Here is a 22,770-nt window from a genome sequence, read left to right as displayed (position 1 = left end):
GACCAGGTAGAGAGTGACTTTGTTAATGCTTGTCAATCTATCTTATTTGCTCGAATGCTATCTTCAATATTCCCATTATGAATAATAATAATAAGTGACTAGCAAAGTGTGTAATTTATATTACAGGTTTAATGTTGCCTTATGAGATAATTGCAAGTTTTAAAATGTGAAATGTACATTTTACACATAAGACTGAATACTTTACATTTTACATTTATGCATTTAGCAGACGCTTTTATCCAAAGCGACTTACAGTGCATTCAGGCTATACTTTTTTTTTTTTTAATCAGTATGTTTAAATTGTAATAATATTTCATAATATTAAAGTTTTTACTGTATTTTTGATCAAATAAATGCAGCCTTAGTGAGCAGAAGAGACTTCTTTCAAAAACATTAAAAATCTTTTGAATGTTAGTGTATGATTGAAGATGGTCACAGTGCATGCTTGAATCGTTGCGTGACTCATCTCCAGCCTAATGACATGAATTGAGCTCTGAGAGGAATTCCCTGTTGTGAAACAGAAAGCAGTTTTCCGTTAGCTGAGATAAAGATGCAGCTCATTCTTGTAAACTCCTTAATGAAAAATCAATGTAGTGTTTGAAGAACTGAGGGAGAGATCGTATCTGTGTTAATGAGTTTGCACCTGGTTAGCAGCGCTGACAAGCCTATAAATCATCAAGAAGGAAGTGCTTGTTCATTTTCCAACTGCTGCATCACCACAGTGAGGTCAAGGTCCCTTAAAAAGCACAGAGGGAGCTTTCTAATTTCTCTTTTGTTTTGGTCATTATTGTGCATTTTATGTGTATACTTATTGACTGTTTTCCCATGCATCCAATCAGATTTCAGAGTCATAATTATGCATTTTATAATGTCAAACACATCATAACAGTCAGAGACAGAGCATGCTTCATCTCTTTGACATCACAGTTGTACAGTGACCTCTGGGAAATTTACTGGCACAGATCCGGAGATCCGGTGTTCAGCCATCATCGGTGCCTGCCTGCTGAAATAACAGCTCAGTTCAAGAGATCATTTAACTCCAGGCCCTTTTCTGCAGGCGGAGAGCGCTGCGTTATACAGCTGCCACGAGCTCAGGGACGCTGACATCATCACAGTGGAATTATGGGAGGGGGCGGGGGGAAGTCAGGACGCCATGAATGGATTGTGGTTTATGTGCCCTCAGTGTGTTAAGAGAAGACCTGAAAATATTCAAGACTTATTTTAAGAACTATCTGCACATGCCTGTTTCGGTATGCCAAGAATCAAGCTTCATTGGTATGCCAAAGCATAAATTAAACACTGGATTTTTGTAGTGCTGATGGCAGAGCATTGTTATCTGGTTGCTAAGGTGTTCTGAGTAGTTTAGAGTGTTGCTATGTGGTTTCTAAGGTTTTCTGTGTAGTTTAGGGTGTTGCTGTCTGGTTGCTAAGGTGTTGTGAGTAGTTTAGGGTGTTGCTATGTGGTTTCTAAGGTTTTCTGTGTAGTTTAGGGTGTTGCTACAGTATGTGGTTTCTGAGGCGTTCTGTGTAGTTTAGGGTGTTGCTGTCTGGTTGCTAAGGTGTTGTGAGTAGTTTAGGGTGTTGCTACAGTATGTGGTTTCTGAGGCATTCTGTGTAGTTTAGAGTGTTGCTGTGTTGTGAGTAGTTTAGGGTGTTGCTATGTGATTTCTAAGGCGTTCTGTGTAGTTTAGGGTGTTGCTATGTGGTTTCTAATGTGTTCTGTGTAGTTTAGGGTGTTGCTGTCTGGTTGCTAAGGTGTTGTGAGTAGTTTAGGGTGTTGCTACAGTATGTGGTTTCTGAGGTATTCTGTGTAGTTTAGAGTGTTGCTGTGTTGTGAGTAGTTTAGGGTGTTGCTATGTGATTTCTAAGGAGTTCTGTGTAGTTTAGGGTGTTGCTATGTAGTTTCTAATGTGTTCTGTGTAGTTTAGGGTGTTGCTGTCTGGTTGCTAAGGTGTTGTGAGTAGTTTAGGGTGTTGCTATGTGGTTTCTAAGGTGTTCTCTGTTGTTTAGGGTGTTGCTGTCTGGTTGCTGTGTTGTGAGCAGTTTAGGGTGTTGCTATGTGGTTTCTAAGGCATTCTGTGTAGTTTAGAGTGTTGCTGTCTGGTTGCTAAGGTGTTCTGAGTTGTTTAGGTCATTGTTATGTGGTTGCTAGGGTGCCATGTCATTGTCCCAGGCTTGAATTTGGCTAGAATCGTTTCCAGCCTGCTGTACCTTTGTTTAAAATGATTGTAAAAAAATATATATATATAATATATATTTTTGTAAAATACACACAGTATGGCTATGAGTGTGTGAGTGTCTCTCTGTCTGTGTCTCTCTCAGGTTTCCGGCTCTTCCTCATTTCTCTCCGTTCCGGTCGTTGCCACGGCTGTGTTCTCATCAGCATCATTTGCACACTATAAACGGGCTTGCCCCACGCTCCGGCCTCTGCTGCTCCCGCTGCAGTCAGAAGAAGTGGCCCGAGCTGCTGCTGCCCATCGATACGCACAAGAGCCCCACTAACCCGGTCAAGACGCCGGAGGTCGCCATCCTGTCTGTAGGGAGGTGAGAAAAAATAGAAAATAAAATATACAATTATGTGAATGCTGAGAAGAAAGGCCTTCATTTCAGTCCAAATGTGTTGTTTCAATACAGACATGAGAAATGTTCTTTAAACATCGTGAACATTATTAGACAAAATAGATGCACTTCCCATATAGAGACCGTCCAAACCATTTCACAAAAAATTAAAATGCCTTTTTTGCCCAATATTCTTAGGCAGTTTTATATGTGTATTTTTTTATTTGTTATTATAGTAGTATATATTAACTTCAATATATCAGTACACTAGTGTCAGAGTTCAGAGAGTCTCTCGAGCTCACTAGGTTTTGGAGCAGACCTGTAAATGACTGAATCAGGTGTGTTGCTTTGAGATGGTAATTCACATCTCATTCTCAGACACACACACACCCGGTTCTGCTCACAGTGACACATCAGGCCTGTAGTTTCACTCACTGACCTCTGTGTCACCTTCATGTGAACAACAGGTTTCAAGTTGCTCAGATCCCAGAAGTGAAGTCAGCTTCCAAGGAAGTGACCCAGCCGGAACCGAGCGATACAGACTCCATTGACAGCGGCCACACGGAGCCTGCGGAAGAGCGTTCCCTGCTGGGCGTATCCTCTTCCTGTAACTCCGCCTCCTCAAAGTCCAGACAGGAGGTGAGTTTGTAAACAAGCGGAACAGGTATATTCCTCCGTGCATGTTTTTGCTTCTGTGATACATCCTTTTGACTCGGTTTAGTTTCCTCTTCCTCATCTCTTCCTTTACTTCCTTGACCTGAAGCTCATTGTCTAAAGCCATGTGTAAAAATCCCTACAGGAAGTCTGGTGCATTTGCCACCAGTAAATGAATAGGAAACACTCAAGAGTTATTTCTTGAGTCGTGGCTAATTAGTCCAGGTTAGTGAACATCTGGTGAAGAACACTGTAGACAATATTAGGCTCTTTTTTTTAAGATGATCTAATTTAATGAAGCTGAGTTTAAAAGGTTTAAAAATGGCAGTAAAACGTTTCATCACATGGTGGTTTTGCAAAATAAGAATAAAGATACATATCAGATTTAATGCAGCTGTCAAAGTCTCAGTTTTAAATGACAAAGAAATAAAATTCAAAGTAAAGTATTCAAACTGTATCATTTAACTTACAATATGCAAAGAAGTGTAAAGATATGTTCAAATACTCCCGTTTAATGTCAAGTAATTTAATATAAACACACGCTTATAAATAAATAAGCTATTCTTTTACAAAATCTGTCATTTTCTGTAGCTGTTTGGATGTAGTAAAACACCCACAGATGTAGCAGAAAACATCTGGCTCATGTTTGCATTTTCATCTTTTGGTGGCTTCAATTCAGACAGGAATCATGTCTTCGTGGCAGGTTTTTTTGCTGATTAAGTGATTATACGAGACATCTTCACCTTAAAAATGGTATGAAATGCACCATTTCATTCATGTCTGTGTAATCATTTTAGTGGAGCTGCATTGAGGGAAGGCCAGTTTTTGTTACCTAATGTAACTGTTTACCCTCTTGCATAAGAATCTGCGGGGCGGTGGGCTAATGGCTTCACATTGACTATCAATAGCTCCTGGGATTTACCGAAATACCTCAAGGCTTCTCTTCACTATTCATCCTTACAGCTGCTCTGGGCATTTAACCCTCTGTGGCCTTATGGCATTTATAAATGACACACAGAACAACACTAGAAAATCAATTTTATAAAGTCACATGGGCTTGGTTTTACGGTACAGTAAAAGCATTAACACTGTGAAATGTCACTACATTATGCTGTTAATTATAATATTCTAATATTTGCTGCTCAATAAACATTTCTTATTATCAATGAAATGTCTTTCACTGTCACTTTTGATCAATTCAGTGCTCTTGCTGAATAAAAGTAGTCATTTCTTTAAAAAGAAAAAAAAACGTACTGACCAGTTCTGAACTTTTTTTCAATATAGATATAGCATGATTATAAACCTATTAATTATTATAAAGCAGTTTTCTTTTAGACCAATTAACAATGAATAAATAAAATATGACTAACCTAGAATAAAATATATAATTATATAATATAAAATATAGAAAGTCCTGCAGTTGTGGATATATCTTTAAAAAGCTCATTTTTTAAACATGTAATGTGGTCTATAGAGGGTTCATTGTGTTTGTTTGGTGCTTCATGGATGAATACAGTGACAAATGTGAGAATCTGCTCTCCTCTCCTCTCCTCTCCTCAACTCAAACTCTTTGTTTTTTTTCCCGTCAGAGCTGGACTCAGTTTTTCCACTGGTTCACTTCATACCTAGTCAAATGATATTGTCTGGCTCCCTCTGGTGGCTGGAAAAGTTTTTGCATTTGTTAACCAACAAATGAGTTTAATTCATGTGACTAATCATTCTCTCTCCCTCTGTTCCAGATGAACATCTGAACGTCTGAGGAGGACGTCCAGGAGGGGACGGATGACGTCATCAGTAGGCGAGCGATCGGGGCGGACGTGTGGCAGTGATGTCAGTATTCACCACCTCGAGGAGCCTTGAATTCAAGACCTTAGGAAACATTCGTATTTATTGCATAAGTCGTAGAACTATTTTATTAAAAAACAATAAGCTCTGTCTCTGCTAGCAGATAATAGGAGAGCAAAGGGCATTTCCTCCGAAAGCATGTGTGCTTCCACAAGACACTAAAGAGGTCTTCAGTGCGGAAAACAGCACTCGGAACAACGAGACACTCCAGTTCGAAAACATTACAAAGTATTATGAGAAACTAGTTTGATTTACATCACTTTTCTTGCTTTTTTTTTTTCTACTGTAGTTCTGTTTTTTAGTATTTAAGATTTTAAATGAATTGCATATGTACAGTCATGGTCAAAAGTTTTCAAACATCTTGTTTTGTTAATAAGAAATAAAAGAAAACACAAAAACATACATTGTCAATTTCAAATGCATATATATTCTATTGTTTATATAAAAAATAGTATTCTGTGGTTTTAACACGCAATGGTACAGAATTTACAAAAATATTTATTCAAGATGGTTTACACTCGTTCACCAACTAAAATCTTTGCTAATACAGTGAATGTGCTTTTGAATGTCACACTTTGGACTTCAAACCAAAACTTCAACATAAAACGGTCTGAAACGGGAACATACCTGACTAATGTACAGCAGCCCTAAACCTTACATGTGTGATTGCAGAGTCCAGCAATTTATGACAATTATTCCAAACTTCTTTGTGTCAAATGATGGCTTGAAAAGTGTGCTGAAGTCTTTTTATTCAAATGAGCTTGATATTTTGCAACGGTTTGATACTAATGCAATGACATTCGGACATTTTTAAGTGTGATTAAATACTTTTTGGGACCACTACGTTTCGCATTTTTGCTTTGCATTTTTATTTCTTTAAGGATTAAAAAAACAGGCGGCTAATTGTTTCACAGTTTAAAAACTGCTGATGTAAATCGCACAGAAATAGTAGCAAAATCACTTAGAAATGAGCATTTTCAAGTGTTCACAAGCTTTTGACCATGACAGTAGAATTGTGATATTTCATATATTAACAAACAAACTCTTTCACACCACAACCTTCAGCTCATCAGCTTTATTGAAAAAAAGAAACAAAGCAATACACTGTATTCATTTAGATCTCTAGGAGACGCTTTCTTATCAAGGCATCTTACAATACAGCATGCAAATCTGAGGACAGACTGCTGAGAAAATCATGCTAGAACTAAACTAAAAAAAGGTTTATTGTTCCTTCTGAAAGTATTATCATCTCAAGAACATTTGTAGAGCCTCAGACTAACTGCCTGCTTCTTTGCTACGTAACACTAATGAAATATATTTAGTATTAGAACTAAACCTCGTGCATTTCAGATTGCTCGCTTTATTGAGGCGGTAGGATATTATTTCATTGTGCTGTTCAGTCCAAACTGGACCTGGTTTCTCTCTCGGTTCTTTTCAAACATTAGTCATCAGTGAAGTGGGCACTGGACATTATTAATGACAAAACACTGCGTTCATGCGTCTGGATGACGTTCACACTGCAGCTGAATGTGGATCAGATTTGAAAAACAACACTCAGTCGGACATTTTCAGTTCTGATATCAATGGAAATATGTTATGTATCAGATTTGTTTATGTGTGATTTCAGTGTGAACAGTGTGGTTAGAATTGACCAGATTTTTAAATCAAACTTTACATTCATCCTTTTGCAGGAATTTTAAAATAATTTATGAACTTTTTGAAGTATTATACGCAAAAGTGCAAAAATATTTTTTTAATATATTAATCGATGTTGTCAGCAGTGACAGATAAAAATAAAAATGCATAGATTTAGGACCAGAAGATTAAAGTTCATAATTTCATTAAAACATATGAAACTCGCTGATTTCCTCAAAAAAAAAAAACAGCAAAAATGATTTTATAAGTATTTTGTCTTTTTTTCCCCATTACAAATATAAAATTAATTAATTAATTAAAGTATTTTTAAATTACTTTAAAAGGAAAATGACAAGATATTTTCTTGCTTCTTGAGGGGAAAAAATAAGTGAGATTATGTTTAAAACAAGAAAAAGTGTCTATCAATTGGGTATGAAAAATAAATCTTGTTTTCCCTTTGAATTAAGTTTATTTTTCTGACCCCACTGGCAAATATTTTTCTTGTTTTAAGCTTAAACTCACTTCATTTTAATACATTTTTCATAAAACAAGACTTTTAAATGTATCTTGATTTAGCGATGTTTAGATGCTTTATTTGTCCTGGAAGAAATACTGGGGAAGAAAGTTGTCAATAGTGACATTAACACAGAAAATAAAATGCATAGATTTAGGACCAGATATTGTAAGAAAAACTATCTGTCAATGGGATAAGGAGGTTTTTTTTCTCATTAAATCAAATGTATTTTTCTTTCCACGCTGACAGACATTTGTTCTGTTCTTGTTAAGTCTTTCTGCTTCTCAATTAAATGTATCTTGATTTAAGAAGGTTTAGATATTTGTAATAATACTAAGTACGAAAATCATTTTTGCAGTGTCTGTCCAACCTAAAACAACAACACACATTTAAGCAGAAAATTGTAGTTGTTCAGTTTGGCTTGCAGTGTGTACGCTCCTCTGACGCACATGTCTTCCTCTTACAGGATATAGCTGAGTGTTCGTCAGTCCTCAGATGTAGAGAAACATGAATCTGTGTGTGCAAAACTTCAAATCAAATGATACTGAATGATTACGGTACTCAGCTCAGCTCAGAGTTTCACCTTGACTGTGAAATTTGTGTCTTCGTGAAGCTTACTGAGGTAATTGAAAAATGTACATTATGAAATATTTCTCTGCGTTTCATCATTTCCTTCTTCCATTGTATTTATTTGTAGTTCAGAGAAAGGCTACTCGAGGGTCGCGTCACAGTTTTGTTACATTTACATGCACATTTTATATAAAGTGAATTTTTATACAATACACGCGTGTTTGTTTGCAATCATTTCTTGAATACCATCACAGTTGTAGCTAGAGCTAGAGACATAAATCACTGTTACTCCTTACTTTGCAAAGATCGACTAGGATGACAAGGTAAGGGGAAACTCAGCTCTGTATTGTTGTTGCTTTTATTTATTATCATTCTAATAATAATGTTGTTTTTTTCTTGATATTTATACTCTTGAAATAAAACACTTTACTGCAGTAACTGAGATGTGGAAATTCATCTTTATAGACTGATATTAAATGCTTCTCCATGCTGTATATTTGTGATGATTTTTCTGGTAATATACCATTCAGAAGTTTGGGGTTGGTGAGATTTTGCAATGTTTTTGAAAAAAAAAAAAAAAAAATCTGCTTCTGCTCACCAAGGCTGCATTAATTTGATCAAAAATTCAGTAAAAACAGTAATATTGTGAAATAATATTACAATTCACAATAACTGTTTTCTGCGTGAATTCACAGTAACAAAAAGCAAAGCATCATTTCTCCAGTCTTCAGTGTCACCTTATTCTTCAGAAATCATTCTAATATGCTGATTTGCTGCTTAAAGAACCATTTCTTCTTTTTCTTCTTGGTGTTGAAAACTTTTGTGCTGCTTCATATTTCTGTGGAAACCGTGAGACAGGGTTTTTCAGGTTTCTTTGATGAATAGAAAGTAACACTTTTGTAACACTACATTTAAAAGGTTATTACTGTCACTTTTGATTAATCAAATGCATCCTTGCTCAATTAAAGGATTAAATATTTAACTTACCGACCCCAAACGTCTTTGAACAGTGGTTTAAAATGTACTTTTGCATTTTTAAGCATTAGCAATGGCTAAATGCTTAAATTAAATTAGCAAGCTAAAAAAACAGTATAAGCTGTAGCATTTCCAGTATACTAACACTATCCTGATCTAACATGCTGTTGGACGGATTCAAATGCAATAACCTGATGATTACCAGAATATTGTTACAGTAACATAAACAGTAAGGCTTTTCACACTTTATAGCTAATTATGCCGCGAAATTTAGACGTATAGCCAGGGGCGGACTGGGACAAAATTTCAGGCCGGGAAATCTCTTTATCACTTCAAGGTTATCACTTGAACTTCCATTTTCCTTTTTAGTCTCTTCATTTTCCCTGACATCTCTCTCTTTTATGTGTATGTTTACTTTTTTCATCAACACATCACCTTGTTGCAAAACAACCACATCATTATAATTTGTTTGCACATAGTATACTTTTATTTTAGAAAAAAATAAGGATTACATTAGGACGATATGTTATTGTTTTATCTTACCTAAATGTCAAAATTGGTACAATAATAGCTACATCCTGAATATATCTTTATAGAAAAATTTTTTAACACTGAATATGTTTTTGCATTATCATGGGTCATGCTTTGTGCTATAAGGAAACTTAACCATGGTATTATTAGGCCTATGGTAAAAGTAACCATGTTTTTTTTTTGGCAGACTGATTACCAATTGTATAACCAGAGTTTTACTATAAATACCATGGTGAACTATATAGTGTAAAACCATTGTTAATTTGTGGTTACCATGGTTTAACTATAGCAACCATGTTAATTTTCGTTGTGTTGTTGTCTGCCTTGGCTCCCTCTAAACCTGTTATAAAACGATTATATGAGTATTTGTCTGCTAAATTCCTACTCTTCACAATAGTAATTATGTCCTGTTGGTTATTTTGCAGTAATTAATTGATAAATAAGTAATTCGTTTTTTTTTTTTTTTTTTAATTAATATTATTGAATGGCGAATTCGGAAATAATCACTTTAGTACATTCGGCAGGCAACAAAAACAAAAACAACAACAAAAAAATATGTTGAGCATATTGGCCTATGGCCAGTGCGCCCCTGCGTATAGCGCATAATTCCGAGTCTGATGACTTGGAAACAGGGTTGCCAGGTCTGCCAAACAAAACCAGCCCAACTGACCGTTCGCAAAGAGCTTGATTGACAGGCGACCTGACCAATAATAACGCCGAATCCGCCATCTTGCCCGACAAACAAATCAGACAGGAGAGTAGATTAACTTCAGTGGACTTAAACTTGAAAAATGATGTGTATTGACGTCTTTCCACAGTTGAAGTAAAATACATTATGATGTTCATTCAAGTTTTTCTCGTGCTTTAAGTAACCTAAATATGAAAAGACAATCAGTTCACGTGTGCTACTTGAACTGAGGCAATACAGTGATCTGTCAAGACACATTAAAGAGCCACAAAATGGGAAAAATATTTTAAAGCTGAGACCTTGTTTCATACCAGAAGTAACCTGCTCTGTCTTGTCTGTTGGTCGTTTTGCCAGTTTCCTCTTTGCTCCACAATGTTTTTTTTAGTGTGTGAGAACATGATGTGTAGTGTGAGAGTGGCATGGCTTGTAGGACATAGCAACAGTAACTAACGAGGATGGGTTTTTGCAAGGGTCAATTGCTATTCAAAACTAGCCCAATCATAGTCTCAGCCTCAGATGTGACGCACACGGACCATTGGCTGAATCAGCTGGACCATCTGATGCAGATATCGCACACAAAATTGGAACTGTGACGATGAGCATCAGGATCATCTAAACACTGGATTTTCAAAAGTATATGAAATATTTAAAGTTCGCGACATGGAATCTTGAAAATATGTCCAAGAGTTTTACACACTGTTATTGTGGGGACATTTTCACCCCCTAAACATGACGCGGCACAAAACGCAACATGATTAGTTTCTTTACCTGTCAGTCATATGGCCCCTTGGCCTCTTGCCCATTGAAAGTGACCAAGGTTCCCAGACCTTCTGCCGTCAGTCTGAAGGTCTGGTTATGCGAGACTAACCCAATTGCATCCCCCTCTGTGGAATAGCATGGGGAGAGATCACTAAAACCACGGACTTGGAAGTAATTATGACATGGCGTGAAGGCAGCTATATTTAAACATTTAAATCAGCTAAATATTATATGGGTGAGGATAAAATGGCCTCTTCACTCCAATTGACGCGTTTTTCACGGGTGAGGCAAGCGATCGGGTGTCTAGCTCGCCGGGTAAAAATGGTGCCAACCTCACATCTAAATTAGCTACACGTCTGAAACGTTCCTCGAACGATGATAGGTTAAGTGCAGAGTGAAAAGCCCTATTTTCCCTGGCAGATATACTTTCTAAACTTCCTAAAATGTCCGAGTTTGGCTTTGTTTTCCTATTGATGCTCTCCCTGCAGTCCTCATACGTTATATGTAGGCCTACATGTATTTGCATTGCTTTGACCATTTTCTGTAGAGCCCACCTTCTCGGATTATGCACTATGCCTGCATGCTATTGGTCAAACTACTTTTCAGTCATTCGTTTTAGCAAGTATAAAAACAAAGCCAAAACCGGACATTTTAGGCAATTTAGAAATCCTGGCCAGGACAGGAAAATAGGACATATAGTCATTCTAAAAAAAAATCAAAATTTTTACTGTAATGTTGAGAGGGATTTGTCAGACTTTATGTTTGATTTCTTGTCGATGCTGTTTCTGAAGCTCTGTCCTGCCATGAAGTAGAGGACGGGGTCGATGCAGCTGTTGAGACCAACCAGAGGTCGCATGACCTTGTAGATGTTGTTGGAGAGTCGTAGCGCATCACAGTCCGGTTTGTCCAGGTAACGGAAGGTGTAGTATATACTGCGGTTCACGTGGAAAGGCAAGAAGCACAAGATGAAAGCGAGAAGCACAATAATGATCATCTTAACCGACTTCTGCTTGGAGCATTGTGACATTGGTTCTCTGAGATCGCCGGGCTCAAGAAGTTTCTTCACCATCATGCTGTTGCAGACCAGCACCACCCCAAACGGTATGACAAAAAGCAGGAACATCACCACCGAGCTGTAGACCAGAAAGTCATTGAAGAGCTCCTTGACGGTGGTGTCATGACAGACCAGATCCTTACCATTAAGTCTCACTCTGGAGAAATAAAGAATCGGTGCCTGTAAGATGAGAATGATCATCCATATTCCCACAGAAACCAAACGAGCGCGACGGCCGTTCATCCAGTACAAAGAGCGCACCGGATGACAGACGCCTAAAAACCGGTGCAGACTGATGCAGCTGAGGAAGAGGATGCTCCCGTAGAGGTTTGTGTAGAAGAGAAAGCGAATCAGCTTACACATCAGCTCACCGAACGGCCAGTCGTTCTTATCAGCGTAATAGTAGATGAGGAACGGCAGGGTGAGGACGTAAAGCGTGTCGCAGACGTTGAGGTTGATCATGTAGATGGTGCTGGGCTTCCAGTGTTTGGTTCGGAACAGGATGACGTACATGGCCGTGATGTTCAACGCCAGACCGAACACAAACACCAGAGTGTAACTCACCGGGAGGAGAATGTACTTGAAGTTCTCTTTTAACTCACAACGGTAGATTTGACTATCATTAGTTCCTCCAGTATTGTTAACCGTTGCCATTCTGATCCAGATCTGTCAGAGAGTAAGACAATGAAATCATATCTTAAATTTACAAAGTGATATCGATGTACTTTTCATTGTATATGCAAATACAGATAATTAAGCAATATTAACTAATCTTCAAAACAAATGATCTATGTTAACAAATCAATATTAACAGTAAAATGATGCTGCTTTATGTTAGAAAGAGGAAATAATGGCTACGCTGCCAGACAAAAAAAGCTTTTTTCAGCAGTGAATTGGTTAGGAAAATATATCAGGATGAATGCCATATAACCTGTCAAGACCATATTCATGTTGTATTTGGGGGTATAAATATATTGATAATCTATTTTTGTAACATCATTCCAAGCATTTCATTGCTTCCCAAGCCTGGTCTTGCATAGTACAATATATCTTGATCTATTTTGAACAACTGGATGTCATGTTGCAATATTTTAATGGAACAAGTGTTTATTGTGGCGTCTGTCTGGGCTCCTATACATACACCACACATGTACTTCTCTAAGAGGTGGTAAATGTCCACAAACTGCTCACACCCATATTGATACTGTTGTGCATATGACAGCCTAGAAATATTCCTGGAATATTGTTCTTAACAGAGTGTTGAAGTAATCTCAAATGGTTTTTTCCAAACTCAGGGGACGAACAGATGAAGTACAGATGATTTTTTTTGCTAATCATACAGCTTAACAGCACTCTCATTTATGCCAGAGAATAGTACATCATATCGATCAATGAAGCAAATCAACCACAAAGTATCTTGAAAACCTCCTGAGAATTTCCTAAGAACTTCCTCAGATAATGTTTCAATAACGGGTAATTTCACAAAAAGCCTCCAGGCACTTCCCACATTTCATTGCAAATGATATATTATCGAATGCTGTCATAACCAAAACCTGATCATGTTATTTAGCATGATTTGAGAATCTAGGAATCTTAAAGCAAGTCTTTTTATTATGGGGTCTCAGAATTGTGGACCCCATAAACAGTATTAAACATAAACAGAACTTTACAGTTTTGACTTTTGTCTAATGTTACTGTGTTTTTAGGATGAATCATTGGTGTTGTAACATTCATTATTTAGATGTCACTTTTGGAGATAGACATTTTCTAAATGAATAAACGTAAAAATGCAGTATATATTCCACAAACTAACACATCTTGATAGTTTTATCTATCACAGTGAAGTCCAAACATTGCATATTTTTGTAAGTTACACATTCAGTAGATAAACATGATTGTCAACAAAAAAAGAAAGAAAAGAAAAGAAAACAAATAAGTCACATACTCACATGTGTTTTCGACAGATTTTTTTCAGGAATGTCCCCTCAAGCTCTTCATACCTGCACAGACCTGCTCTTCCTCTGCCTGTTAATGCTGGGTTTCTTCATTGTGAGCGGGACTACTCATGTCAACACGCCTCAAGCCTGCTCTCATTGGTCAGTGCATCAGTCAATCACTCGATATGCTGAGAGAACTTTTTTTTCCAAAAGTTCCACTAGAGGTAAACAGGTTTCCAAAAACTCATGCCCATCTTCCATAATTTGTGTAAAATTACACCAATGTTTGAGCTACTGGTTTGTCAGAGCAATGAAACAAAACAGACTGTGTTTGGAATGGAATATACTGCCAGCTATTTTAATAAACAATATGTAAACAGAATGCATTATGAACAGTGATGGTGGCACATCTGATTGGCCACCCTGGATGCTACCTCAAAATTTCATTAGCTGCTGGTCTGTTGGTTTGATGATGGACCAGTTTTACAGACTGTGATGTAAAAATCCGGCAAAGTTTTAAATTTTTTCTTTTTTTTTTTTAATTGTATGTATATTTCTAACACTTTATACCAAAGCTAGCATTGCTGCTGTGAGGGTGTTTCTAATACAGCGTCTTTTGGAGTGAAGGTAAATTTGACATTGTTTTTTCTTCTGACTGCTGTTATCAGTCTCACTTCTAGTTTTTTTACCCCTCTTTTTAAAAGTCATGAAAACACTAGTTTGTAATTTTTCTTTTGCTATTTGACCAAATGGAAACACAAAAATATATATTTGATGTAATAGAAGAAGTTTACCCAATGACTTCCGCTGCTTAGAAACCCGGAAATGTGAAAAAAGGTCCATTTAATTTCACCGCATGAGAAATAAGTATTTATTTTCATGCGCGATTTTGATGTGTTAATGTATTAAAATTGTATATTAAGAGAATATTAAAGTTGATTAATATTATATACAGAAGCGCAGAGCTGTTCAAAATCATGTTTTTTGGTATTTCGCAAAGATAGTATCATGTCCACAAATAGAGGTTGGATAGTACTGTCTGCACCACTGAGTTTATTGAGACACAGACAAACGTAAGTGCTATAAACAAAATATTACTACTTTTTCTCTACTGTTGATGCACTGAGCAGCCATATTGGACTCCGAGTCGGAGCTCCAACTTGGGAGAGCGTTCCAGTTACAAGCAGTGTTGGGGAAAGTTACTTTTAAAAGTAATGCATTACAATATTGCGTTAATCCCTAAAAAAGTAACTAATTACATTACTTAGTTACTTTTTTATGGAAAGTAATGCATTACGTTATTTTTGAGTTGCATTTTAAATCTGGGCAGGGCCTGCTTGTTTGTTTTTAATATAAAGAAGTTCTTCTTTTACAAATGTAAAAGTCCCTTCTCAACAAAAGTGAAATGAATACACTTCAGGCTGAAGGAAATGTAAATTCATGTCAAGTTCAACACTATTCAGCAATAACAAAAATAAAACACAAATATGTCATTTTTGCTTATTATGGTTGAATTGTATCATCGAAGGTCAGTAGCAAAGACATTGGTTAATAAAATGGGATTAAATACATAAATGATATTTATCTTATTTAACATTTTTCATTATTGCAGGTTTGTATATTCTAAGTTTGCATTTGACTGTTTTTATTGATTTTGAGGAATGTTGAATCTGTTTTTGTGCAGGTGAGATGAGTAAATGCATGTTCACATTTAGTCTAGAAATACAGTAAGCATCATTTCTCTCAACATGGCAACACGAGAGCTGTTAGTCAATACATGGAAAACAAAGTAACTTGAGTTACTTATTTGTAAAAGTAACTCAGATATTTCCTTCTAAATTAAAAAGTAATATGTCACTTTACTAGTTACTTTTTAAAGTAATCTGATTACGTAACTCGCGTTACTTGTAATGCTTTTATTTTGAAGGTGGGACTTCGCCATATTGCACGTTGGATTTTCTCCCATTCATAAAGTAATAGTAGTGCACCATCTTTGTTCTGTATATCTGAAGTCTTTGGCGCCCTTCACATCAATTGCAATATGACTTCTCCCTAGCCTGGGAGAGCGTGTATAGAAATTTTCTATTATACATTTGACTTTCTATGCACTGAATAAAGCATATGATGCCCATTTTTTTTCTTTCTTCAAGTGAACTTTTTGCCTGTAAGGTAATTAGTTTCAGTGATTAGATGTTGGACTGTTGCCTTAACATGAGAACATGATGGCATGGTGCTTCTCGTCCGGTTTACCTCATTGCTTATTTGAAGTAAGTAGTTTACCATCGGGTTTAGGTTTCCTGAACCATGTCCACGACAGAGTCACTGTTTAGGTTAACATTATGCATTTTGCTTCATTACGGTTAATCAGATAAGAGCGACAAGAGTCCAGCTGCATAAACTTAGCCTCTACATTAAGACTGTGTCTTAAGAACTAGTCTGCCCAACTAACAGTTATCCAAGGGGTAATCAGTCTTATTTTTTTGCATTCATCTTAGACTAATCTACATTTTAATGTAAAAAAAAAATAAATAAATAAATAAATAAAAATAAAGACCAGTCTTAAAGAACAAAATTTGATGACAAACTTGGAAGACTTTTACACAACCGGCCCCTATTGTTCCAAATTTAGACTAACATACACATTTGTGCAAGCAATGCAGTGACGTAAGTTACTGTATAGGAATATTTAGCTAATGTAGGGTGATGTAACGTGAAATGGCCAAAGGTACTAATACTAAAAAAACAACGACAACAACAACAAAAAACATTTGTGAACCTTATTTACCACCAAATTATACATATAATACTTTAAAGGTACATGCAGTATTACTGTCCCAGTGATAGTTTTGCACCTTTATTTCTGAGTGCTGGATGGAAAGTGATACTGTAATTACAAATGAAAGTGATTCAAATTTAATCTGTTCCCAAGAAAACATGTTTTGTTTGAAACATTTCGATTAGACAAAGAAAAAGAATTTAAGAAACACCTGAAATTTCTTAATAAATTGCCAGTTTTTATTTTACAAGTTAGTGCAAACCAGGATGACAGAAAATGTCAACACTTGCTTAAACCAAAGTAGCAAATTTATTTAAACTTCACCCTAATATGACTTCCATCTTTAAAAAGTGCCAGTTTATCATTTCAAACAATACTGCTATTGTATGTTCAGAATGACAGTAATTGACCAGAGAAAAGTCACCGTTCATATTTTGGTTTGTGTGGTTTAAGTTGAAATTGTATTGTATGGCGCTAGCAATGCCAATGTCATGGGTTTAATGTCCCGTGAAAGCATGGACATGGATGATATAACCTCAAGTGTACAGGGTACTTATTTACATAAAGTTATTTATATAACGCATTTATTGATTTTCTTGGTATTTAAACCACATGGACACTTTTCTTAATATTTACACATATATCTTCAGACATTTATTTATTGATTCATTTTCTTGTTTTAAGCACAAAAATCATTTGTTAGGTTTGTTTAAAACACGAAAAAGCATATTCTTTAAAACAAGTCTTAATATTTAATAAAGTTATGTTCACACAGTTCACTTATTTACGGAAAGTGACTGTAACTTCAAGTACTTTCCTATCAAAGCTTAACAAGCAGAGACGACTGCAAGTAAGCCGCTCGTATGTTTATTTTCTAGAAAACTATAAACAGGATAGTTGCCCTACACAACAACATATATTTAACCAAGTATATGTGCAGTCTATATCCCAATTCATTTACAACATTTTTTGTTTGTTTGCTTTTACTTTGCTTTTGCATTATTTGATTACACACAATAAGAAATAAATGGATGACAAACCACTTAGATTTTTTTTCTATTATCACTGCAATGAATATAAAACTATAAATCACATACTCCATTATTAGTTTAGACACTTTAAACTATTAGACATCAGTGTTATCTATGTTCAACCTCTCCTTTAACATCAATATCATTGTTAATTTTTCAGTTTTCTCTGATTCAGCAATGTCGTGTTGTTTGAATCGAAGACAGTCTTCTTTTAATGTTATTTATATAGTATTAACTTTTCTTTTATATTCTCTTTATTTATCTATAGTTTTTATTTTCATTTTATTTTTAAGTTTTAGTCATTTTGTTATGTTTAAACATTTCTATTTAGCTTTAATTTGGTTTTAGTTTTAGTTTCATTCCCAAGGTGAGATTTCTCATTTCTGTTCAAGTTTTAGAAGTTTTGCATCTAATATTTATTTATTTTTATTCTAATATTTATTTGTTTCAGCTTTTAATATTTTTACTTTCAGTTTTAGTTTTAATTGACAATAACAGCTGGCTTGACTCCCTGATCTCATCAAATGCATGTTAAGATATCTCTATTTGATTCTGTGTCCTGGAACAATATCCTGGAACTGAACCAAATTCCAGTGAGTTAGTGAAATGCTGTTGTGCTGATACTAACTGTCCTGACACACCTTTTCGTGAACACTTAATTAACCTATATTCCCATGAATCTTCAGGCACAGTGCCAGTTTGCAAGGTTCCTAAACCGAAGCAGAGTTTTATGCAACATGAAAAGAACGCAGCATGTTCTCTGGTCAGAGAGCAGATATATATATAGCAATATTGTCCTTCACATTCTACAAAATGTCCTTTGGAAGAAGGTCCTTCTATATATACAACACCAAATGGTTCCTTATTAGGAGCTACTTTTAAGATTTTTTTTGTATTCAGACATTTCATCAACATTGATCACAGTCATTCATCACAGGTCATTTCACCACATACTTTTAAATTTCGTTTCCCTCAAGCACACTATAAAGAGGTTGAGGGTGATTTCCTGTTTTCAGATCTTGATTTACTCTTCTTGTTCTTGATGCTGCTTCTGAAGCCCTGTCCTGCCATGAAGTAAAGGATGGGGTCGATGCAGCTGTTGGCGCTGGCCAGAGGTCGTGTGACCTTGTAGGCCATGCTGGCAGCCTCCAGCATCGAGCAGCTCACACGTTTGTCCAGGTAACGGAAGGTGTAGTATATACTGCGGTTCACGTGGAAAGGCAAGAAGCACAACATGAAAGCCAGAAGCACAATGATGATCATCTTCACCGACTTCTGCTTAAAGCGCTGTGACGTTGGACCTCCACCAATACCGGGTTCCTGAAGTTTCTTCACCATCAGTCCGTTGCAGACCAGCACCACCCCAAACGGTATGAAAAAAAGCAGGAACATCACCACAGAGCTGTAAACAATAAAGTCATTGAAGAGTTCCTTGCTTGTGGTGTCATAACAGACCGTTGCTTGTGGTTTCATGTCACCGTTATTGTTCATCCTGGAGAAATAAAGAATCGGTGCCTGTAAGATGAGAATGATCATCCATATTCCCACAGAAACCAAACGAGCGCGACGGCCGTTCATCCAGTACAAAGAGCGCACCGGATGACAGACGCCTAAAAACCGGTGCAGACTGATGCAGCTGAGGAAGAGGATGCTCCCGTAGAGGTTTGTGTAGAAGAGAAAGCGAATCAGCTTACACATCAGCTCACCGAACGGCCAGTCGTTCTTATCAGCGTAATAGTAGATGAGGAACGGCAGGGTGAGGACGTAAAGCGTGTCGCAGACGTTGAGGTTGATCATGTAGATGGTGCTGGGCTTCCAGTGTTTGGTTCGGAACAGGATGACGTACATGGCCGTGATGTTCAACGCCAGACCGAACACAAACACCAGAGTGTAACTCACCGGGAGGAGAATGTACTTGAAGTTCTCTTCTATCTTACAGTGATAGCGATCGCTGATGTTAGTTGTGGTGGTGTTGTTAAATATTGCCATTCTGATCCAGATCTGCCAGAGAAGAAAGACAATGAAATCAATCATATCTGAGGAATAAGATATGAAATTCAGGACTGAGGGGACAACATATACAAATGATATACATCAAATCTGTCAAACAAGCAATATTTAATTAGTTCAAATGAATGAGATTGATTCATGGATTTATTGCTGATAAATATATAAACCTAGTTGTTGTGCATTTAAGTTAGAAAAAATCAATTAAAAAAATAATCAGCATGCATTAGCTAGTATATAACAGCATACAAGTGTTTCTTGAACTTTGTTGTTAACTGAGTTTTTCCAGTTGTTTTTCAAAGCCCAATGTAGAAAACGAGCTTTTAAAGTAGCGCTAAATGCTTGTTCCTTATAGTGCTTTCATTAATGACGCAGAGCAACATATCCATCAGTGCACTAGATAAAATCAGAAAGTAGCTGAGAACTCACTAAGAATTTCCTCAGAACATGGTCCAATGTTTGTTATAGATCATATCTGCGTCTAATGACATTTGAGGTAACTTAAACTATTGAACAAAAGCTTTTTATGTTGTTTTTTTTTATGTTAACCAGACAGACCATATCTTTTATGAATGTATAATTTAGTTGCTCTCTCTTTGGATTGATTGTTTTTTTTTAACTGATCATTAAAAAAACTTCATGATACAAATAGTAATGCATTTTTACTGATGTTAAAGAATCATCATTTACACATGCAAAATTAAAAGCAACTCACACAGATACTTTCAGTGGTTCCTTCAGCAATGCAGGCAACAGTTGTGCCTCCTTTCAGTTTGCATACCTACCTGCTTTACCTCTCTGCTTGTTTATTCTGCATATATCCACTGTGGGTGTGTTTACATGCCTCAGCCTGCTCTCATAGGCCACAGCATCAGCCAATAATATGTCAATCATTCTGGAAGCCTCACACAGCATGACTGCAGGGAGGGGAGGTTTATTTCACTTTATAGGTATAGTTCACCCAAAAATTTAAATGTGCTTAAGATGTACTCACCCTCAGACCATCCAAGATATAGATGAGTTTGTTTGGAGAAATGTAGCATTACTTCACTTGCTCATTATGAATGGGTGCCGTCAGAATGAAGAAAGTCCAAACAGCTGTGTTTCGCTTGTAAATGGTGCTTGATCTGTGAAAAATTCTCAATATTTCTCAATACTTCAATTCAGATGAGACATCCTTTTCACTGGAGGAAGCAATAGTATGGATTATGGACTCATTTTTTGGAAGCAGCTGTTTGAAGTAAAAAAAAAAAAAAAAAAAACTCTTAATGATTTGTTATTTATAAACAGGCAGCTTTTAACTTCACAAGATGCTAACTGATGGACTGGAGTGGTGTGGATTATTGTGATGTTTTTATCAGCTGTTTGGATTCTCATTCTGACGGCACCCATTCACTGCAGAGGATCCAATGCTGAGACAGTGATGGGACGCTACATTTCTCCAAATCTGTTTTGATGAAGAAACAAACTCATCTACTTCTTGGATAGCCCGAGGGTGCATATTTTCAGCAAATTTTCATTTTTGGGTCAACTTTTCCTTTAACTCATAACGTTGTTATCAGTGCCATATTTCCTGTAACCAAGTTTATTTTAGACTTCCTGATGTCTGCTCCTGCCTAGTCATTCCAGCTCATAATTTTAAGTCAATGTTGATTCATAAAAGTCAATATTGATTCAGATGAGGAAACAAACTCATCTACATCTCGGATGGCCTGAGGGTGATTTTCATTTTTGGGTGAACTAGTTCTTTAAGGTTACAACTGAAATCACATCTGTTTATCAAGATTATGTTTCAGTAATCTATTTCAAATCAATAATACTGAAGAAAAAAAAACAAAACACCATGCTTTGCATTTTAACATGTTTCAGAATATTGCCCTTGGCGAGAACCCTGCAGAGTTTGGCAAAGGAAAAAGGCGTATGCTAATTATCAATAATTAACATCTTGCCCAGCAGTACAGTGAAGAGAATTTCACACAACCCGAAAGAAAATGGAAATTCATTCGTTCAGGGGAAATACTGCATGTTCTAAAATCTATGGCAGTTTTCTTTGAAAATGGATTCTTAGTATTGTGTTGTCGATCATTCTGTTTTTAATTATACTTTTTGTTATGTTCTTCAAATATGTTATCTAAAGTAATCAGGCTAACTTCATACGGTATATACAGTAGCCTGAATAAAACCATAGTTTAGATGTTAACACATGAGGCATATTGCTTGGCTTCCTGACAAACTGTTTTTACAGTACAAATACAAAAAAATATTTTACACACGGACAAAACCTAATGAACTGAATGCAAAAAAACAGCAAAGCTTTGTACTGACCTGTTCTTCTGTTCCTCTAGGGTTGAATTCATCTGAGACCTTCACAGTTCCAATACAAGGACAAAACAGGCTTCATCAGATTTACATGAGGTCCGTCATCCTTACTCGGTGACTCTGTCACTGTGAAGGAAAGAAAGAACGTCAAGGTGTTCGATTGCTGTCTTACTTGCCTAACAATACAGTATTAATTATTACCCTTAGTAAGCTGAGTTATGAACCTGAGCTAAACTTTATGTGACTGGTCTCTGCACTTACAACAAATGTTTGGGCACACTTGACTGAATTTATGATTCTTCCACTGGAGTTGTATCAGGTTTTTCCATCACTCCAACATGTAGAAAATAGTCATAATAAAGTCTGAGTAGTAGTTTTGACTGTTCTTTCATTAATTTCTTCCCTTGTGACAACTAGCCCCAGCCTGTTCTGAGAGATTTACATTGTGGGAAAAAGAATAAAAGCATTGTCTGATAGAAATATGCATCATATTATGCATCATTGTGTAATATCCAGTGAATTTTATATTGCAGATACACAAGTTCAAGGACCTTTATGACACATACCAAGAAAAATCTAATAAATCTTTGAAGGTGTAGCCTCATGTTCAGCCCTGCAGATTTAGTGGTTTTGTATGTCGATGCTACAGATGTGTTAGACATTCCAGAACTGTTCGTTTAATTATTCTATGCATTTGATATCTATTTTGACCGAATTCTACAGTCGATAATTAATTTTGCAACTCCGTCGGAAGTAAATCTACATTTGTTTTGTTTTCATCCTCTGGATAAAGAAACAATGTACGAAATGTACTAACTTTACTATGGCAAAGGCGTAGTTTATGAATAGTAATGAATTCCTTTCGCCGTTGGCGCATTCTTGAACTGTCCAATCACACAACTTTATTAATATTTAAA

General features: G+C 36.3%; 3 protein-coding genes across 8 annotated transcripts in view; 1 reads left to right on the top strand and 2 right to left on the bottom strand.

Moving 5' to 3' along the window:
• Positions 1 to 6,949, top strand: part of relt (RELT TNF receptor) — a 29,370-nt gene extending 22,421 nt beyond the window's left edge. Inside the window, exons 9-11 of the mRNA XM_058752217.1 lie at positions 2,322 to 2,543; positions 3,026 to 3,197; positions 4,952 to 6,949. Coding sequence (XP_058608200.1) covers positions 2,322 to 2,543; positions 3,026 to 3,197; positions 4,952 to 4,963 — 406 coding nt within the window. The 3' untranslated portion in view covers positions 4,964 to 6,949. The remainder of the gene's footprint in view (positions 1 to 2,321; positions 2,544 to 3,025; positions 3,198 to 4,951) is intronic.
• Positions 6,950 to 7,092: 143 nt separating this feature from the next.
• Positions 7,093 to 13,826, bottom strand: LOC131524854 (P2Y purinoceptor 2-like). The gene is made up of 2 exons (XM_058752218.1): positions 13,733 to 13,826; positions 7,093 to 12,449 (listed from the first exon to the last, which is right to left on the bottom strand). The coding sequence occupies exon 2, from the start codon at positions 12,435 to 12,437 to the stop codon at positions 11,454 to 11,456; it is 984 nt and encodes a 327-aa protein (XP_058608201.1). The 5' UTR covers positions 12,438 to 12,449; positions 13,733 to 13,826; the 3' UTR covers positions 7,093 to 11,453.
• A 2,676-nt stretch (positions 13,827 to 16,502) lies between these two features.
• Positions 16,503 to 22,249, bottom strand: LOC131524162 (P2Y purinoceptor 2-like). 6 transcript variants are annotated; one of them, XM_058750961.1, is made up of 4 exons: positions 21,860 to 22,249; positions 20,529 to 20,765; positions 20,250 to 20,451; positions 16,503 to 19,528 (listed from the first exon to the last, which is right to left on the bottom strand). In XM_058750961.1, the coding sequence occupies exon 4, from the start codon at positions 19,514 to 19,516 to the stop codon at positions 18,509 to 18,511; it is 1,008 nt and encodes a 335-aa protein (XP_058606944.1). In that variant the 5' UTR covers positions 19,517 to 19,528; positions 20,250 to 20,451; positions 20,529 to 20,765; positions 21,860 to 22,249; the 3' UTR covers positions 16,503 to 18,508. The 6 variants fall into 6 exon arrangements, with proteins under 6 accessions (XP_058606944.1, XP_058606943.1, XP_058606942.1 ...); XM_058750960.1 differs by having other exon boundaries at positions 20,250 to 20,765; positions 21,860 to 21,979; positions 22,115 to 22,249; XM_058750959.1 differs by having other exon boundaries at positions 20,320 to 20,765.
• Positions 22,250 to 22,770: the final 521 nt, after the last annotated feature.

This window comes from Onychostoma macrolepis, chromosome 18, assembly GCF_012432095.1.
Source record: "Onychostoma macrolepis isolate SWU-2019 chromosome 18, ASM1243209v1, whole genome shotgun sequence".
NCBI classification, from domain to species: Eukaryota; Metazoa; Chordata; class Actinopteri; order Cypriniformes; family Cyprinidae; genus Onychostoma; species Onychostoma macrolepis.
This window is presented reverse-complemented; position numbering and strand designations above follow the sequence as displayed.

Coding starts and splice junctions, on each gene's coding strand:
- LOC131524162 (XM_058750959.1), bottom strand. CDS start 19,516: ATGGCAATATTTAACAACACCACCACAACTAACATCAGCGATCGCTAT.
- LOC131524854 (XM_058752218.1), bottom strand. CDS start 12,437: ATGGCAACGGTTAACAATACTGGAGGAACTAATGATAGTCAAATCTAC.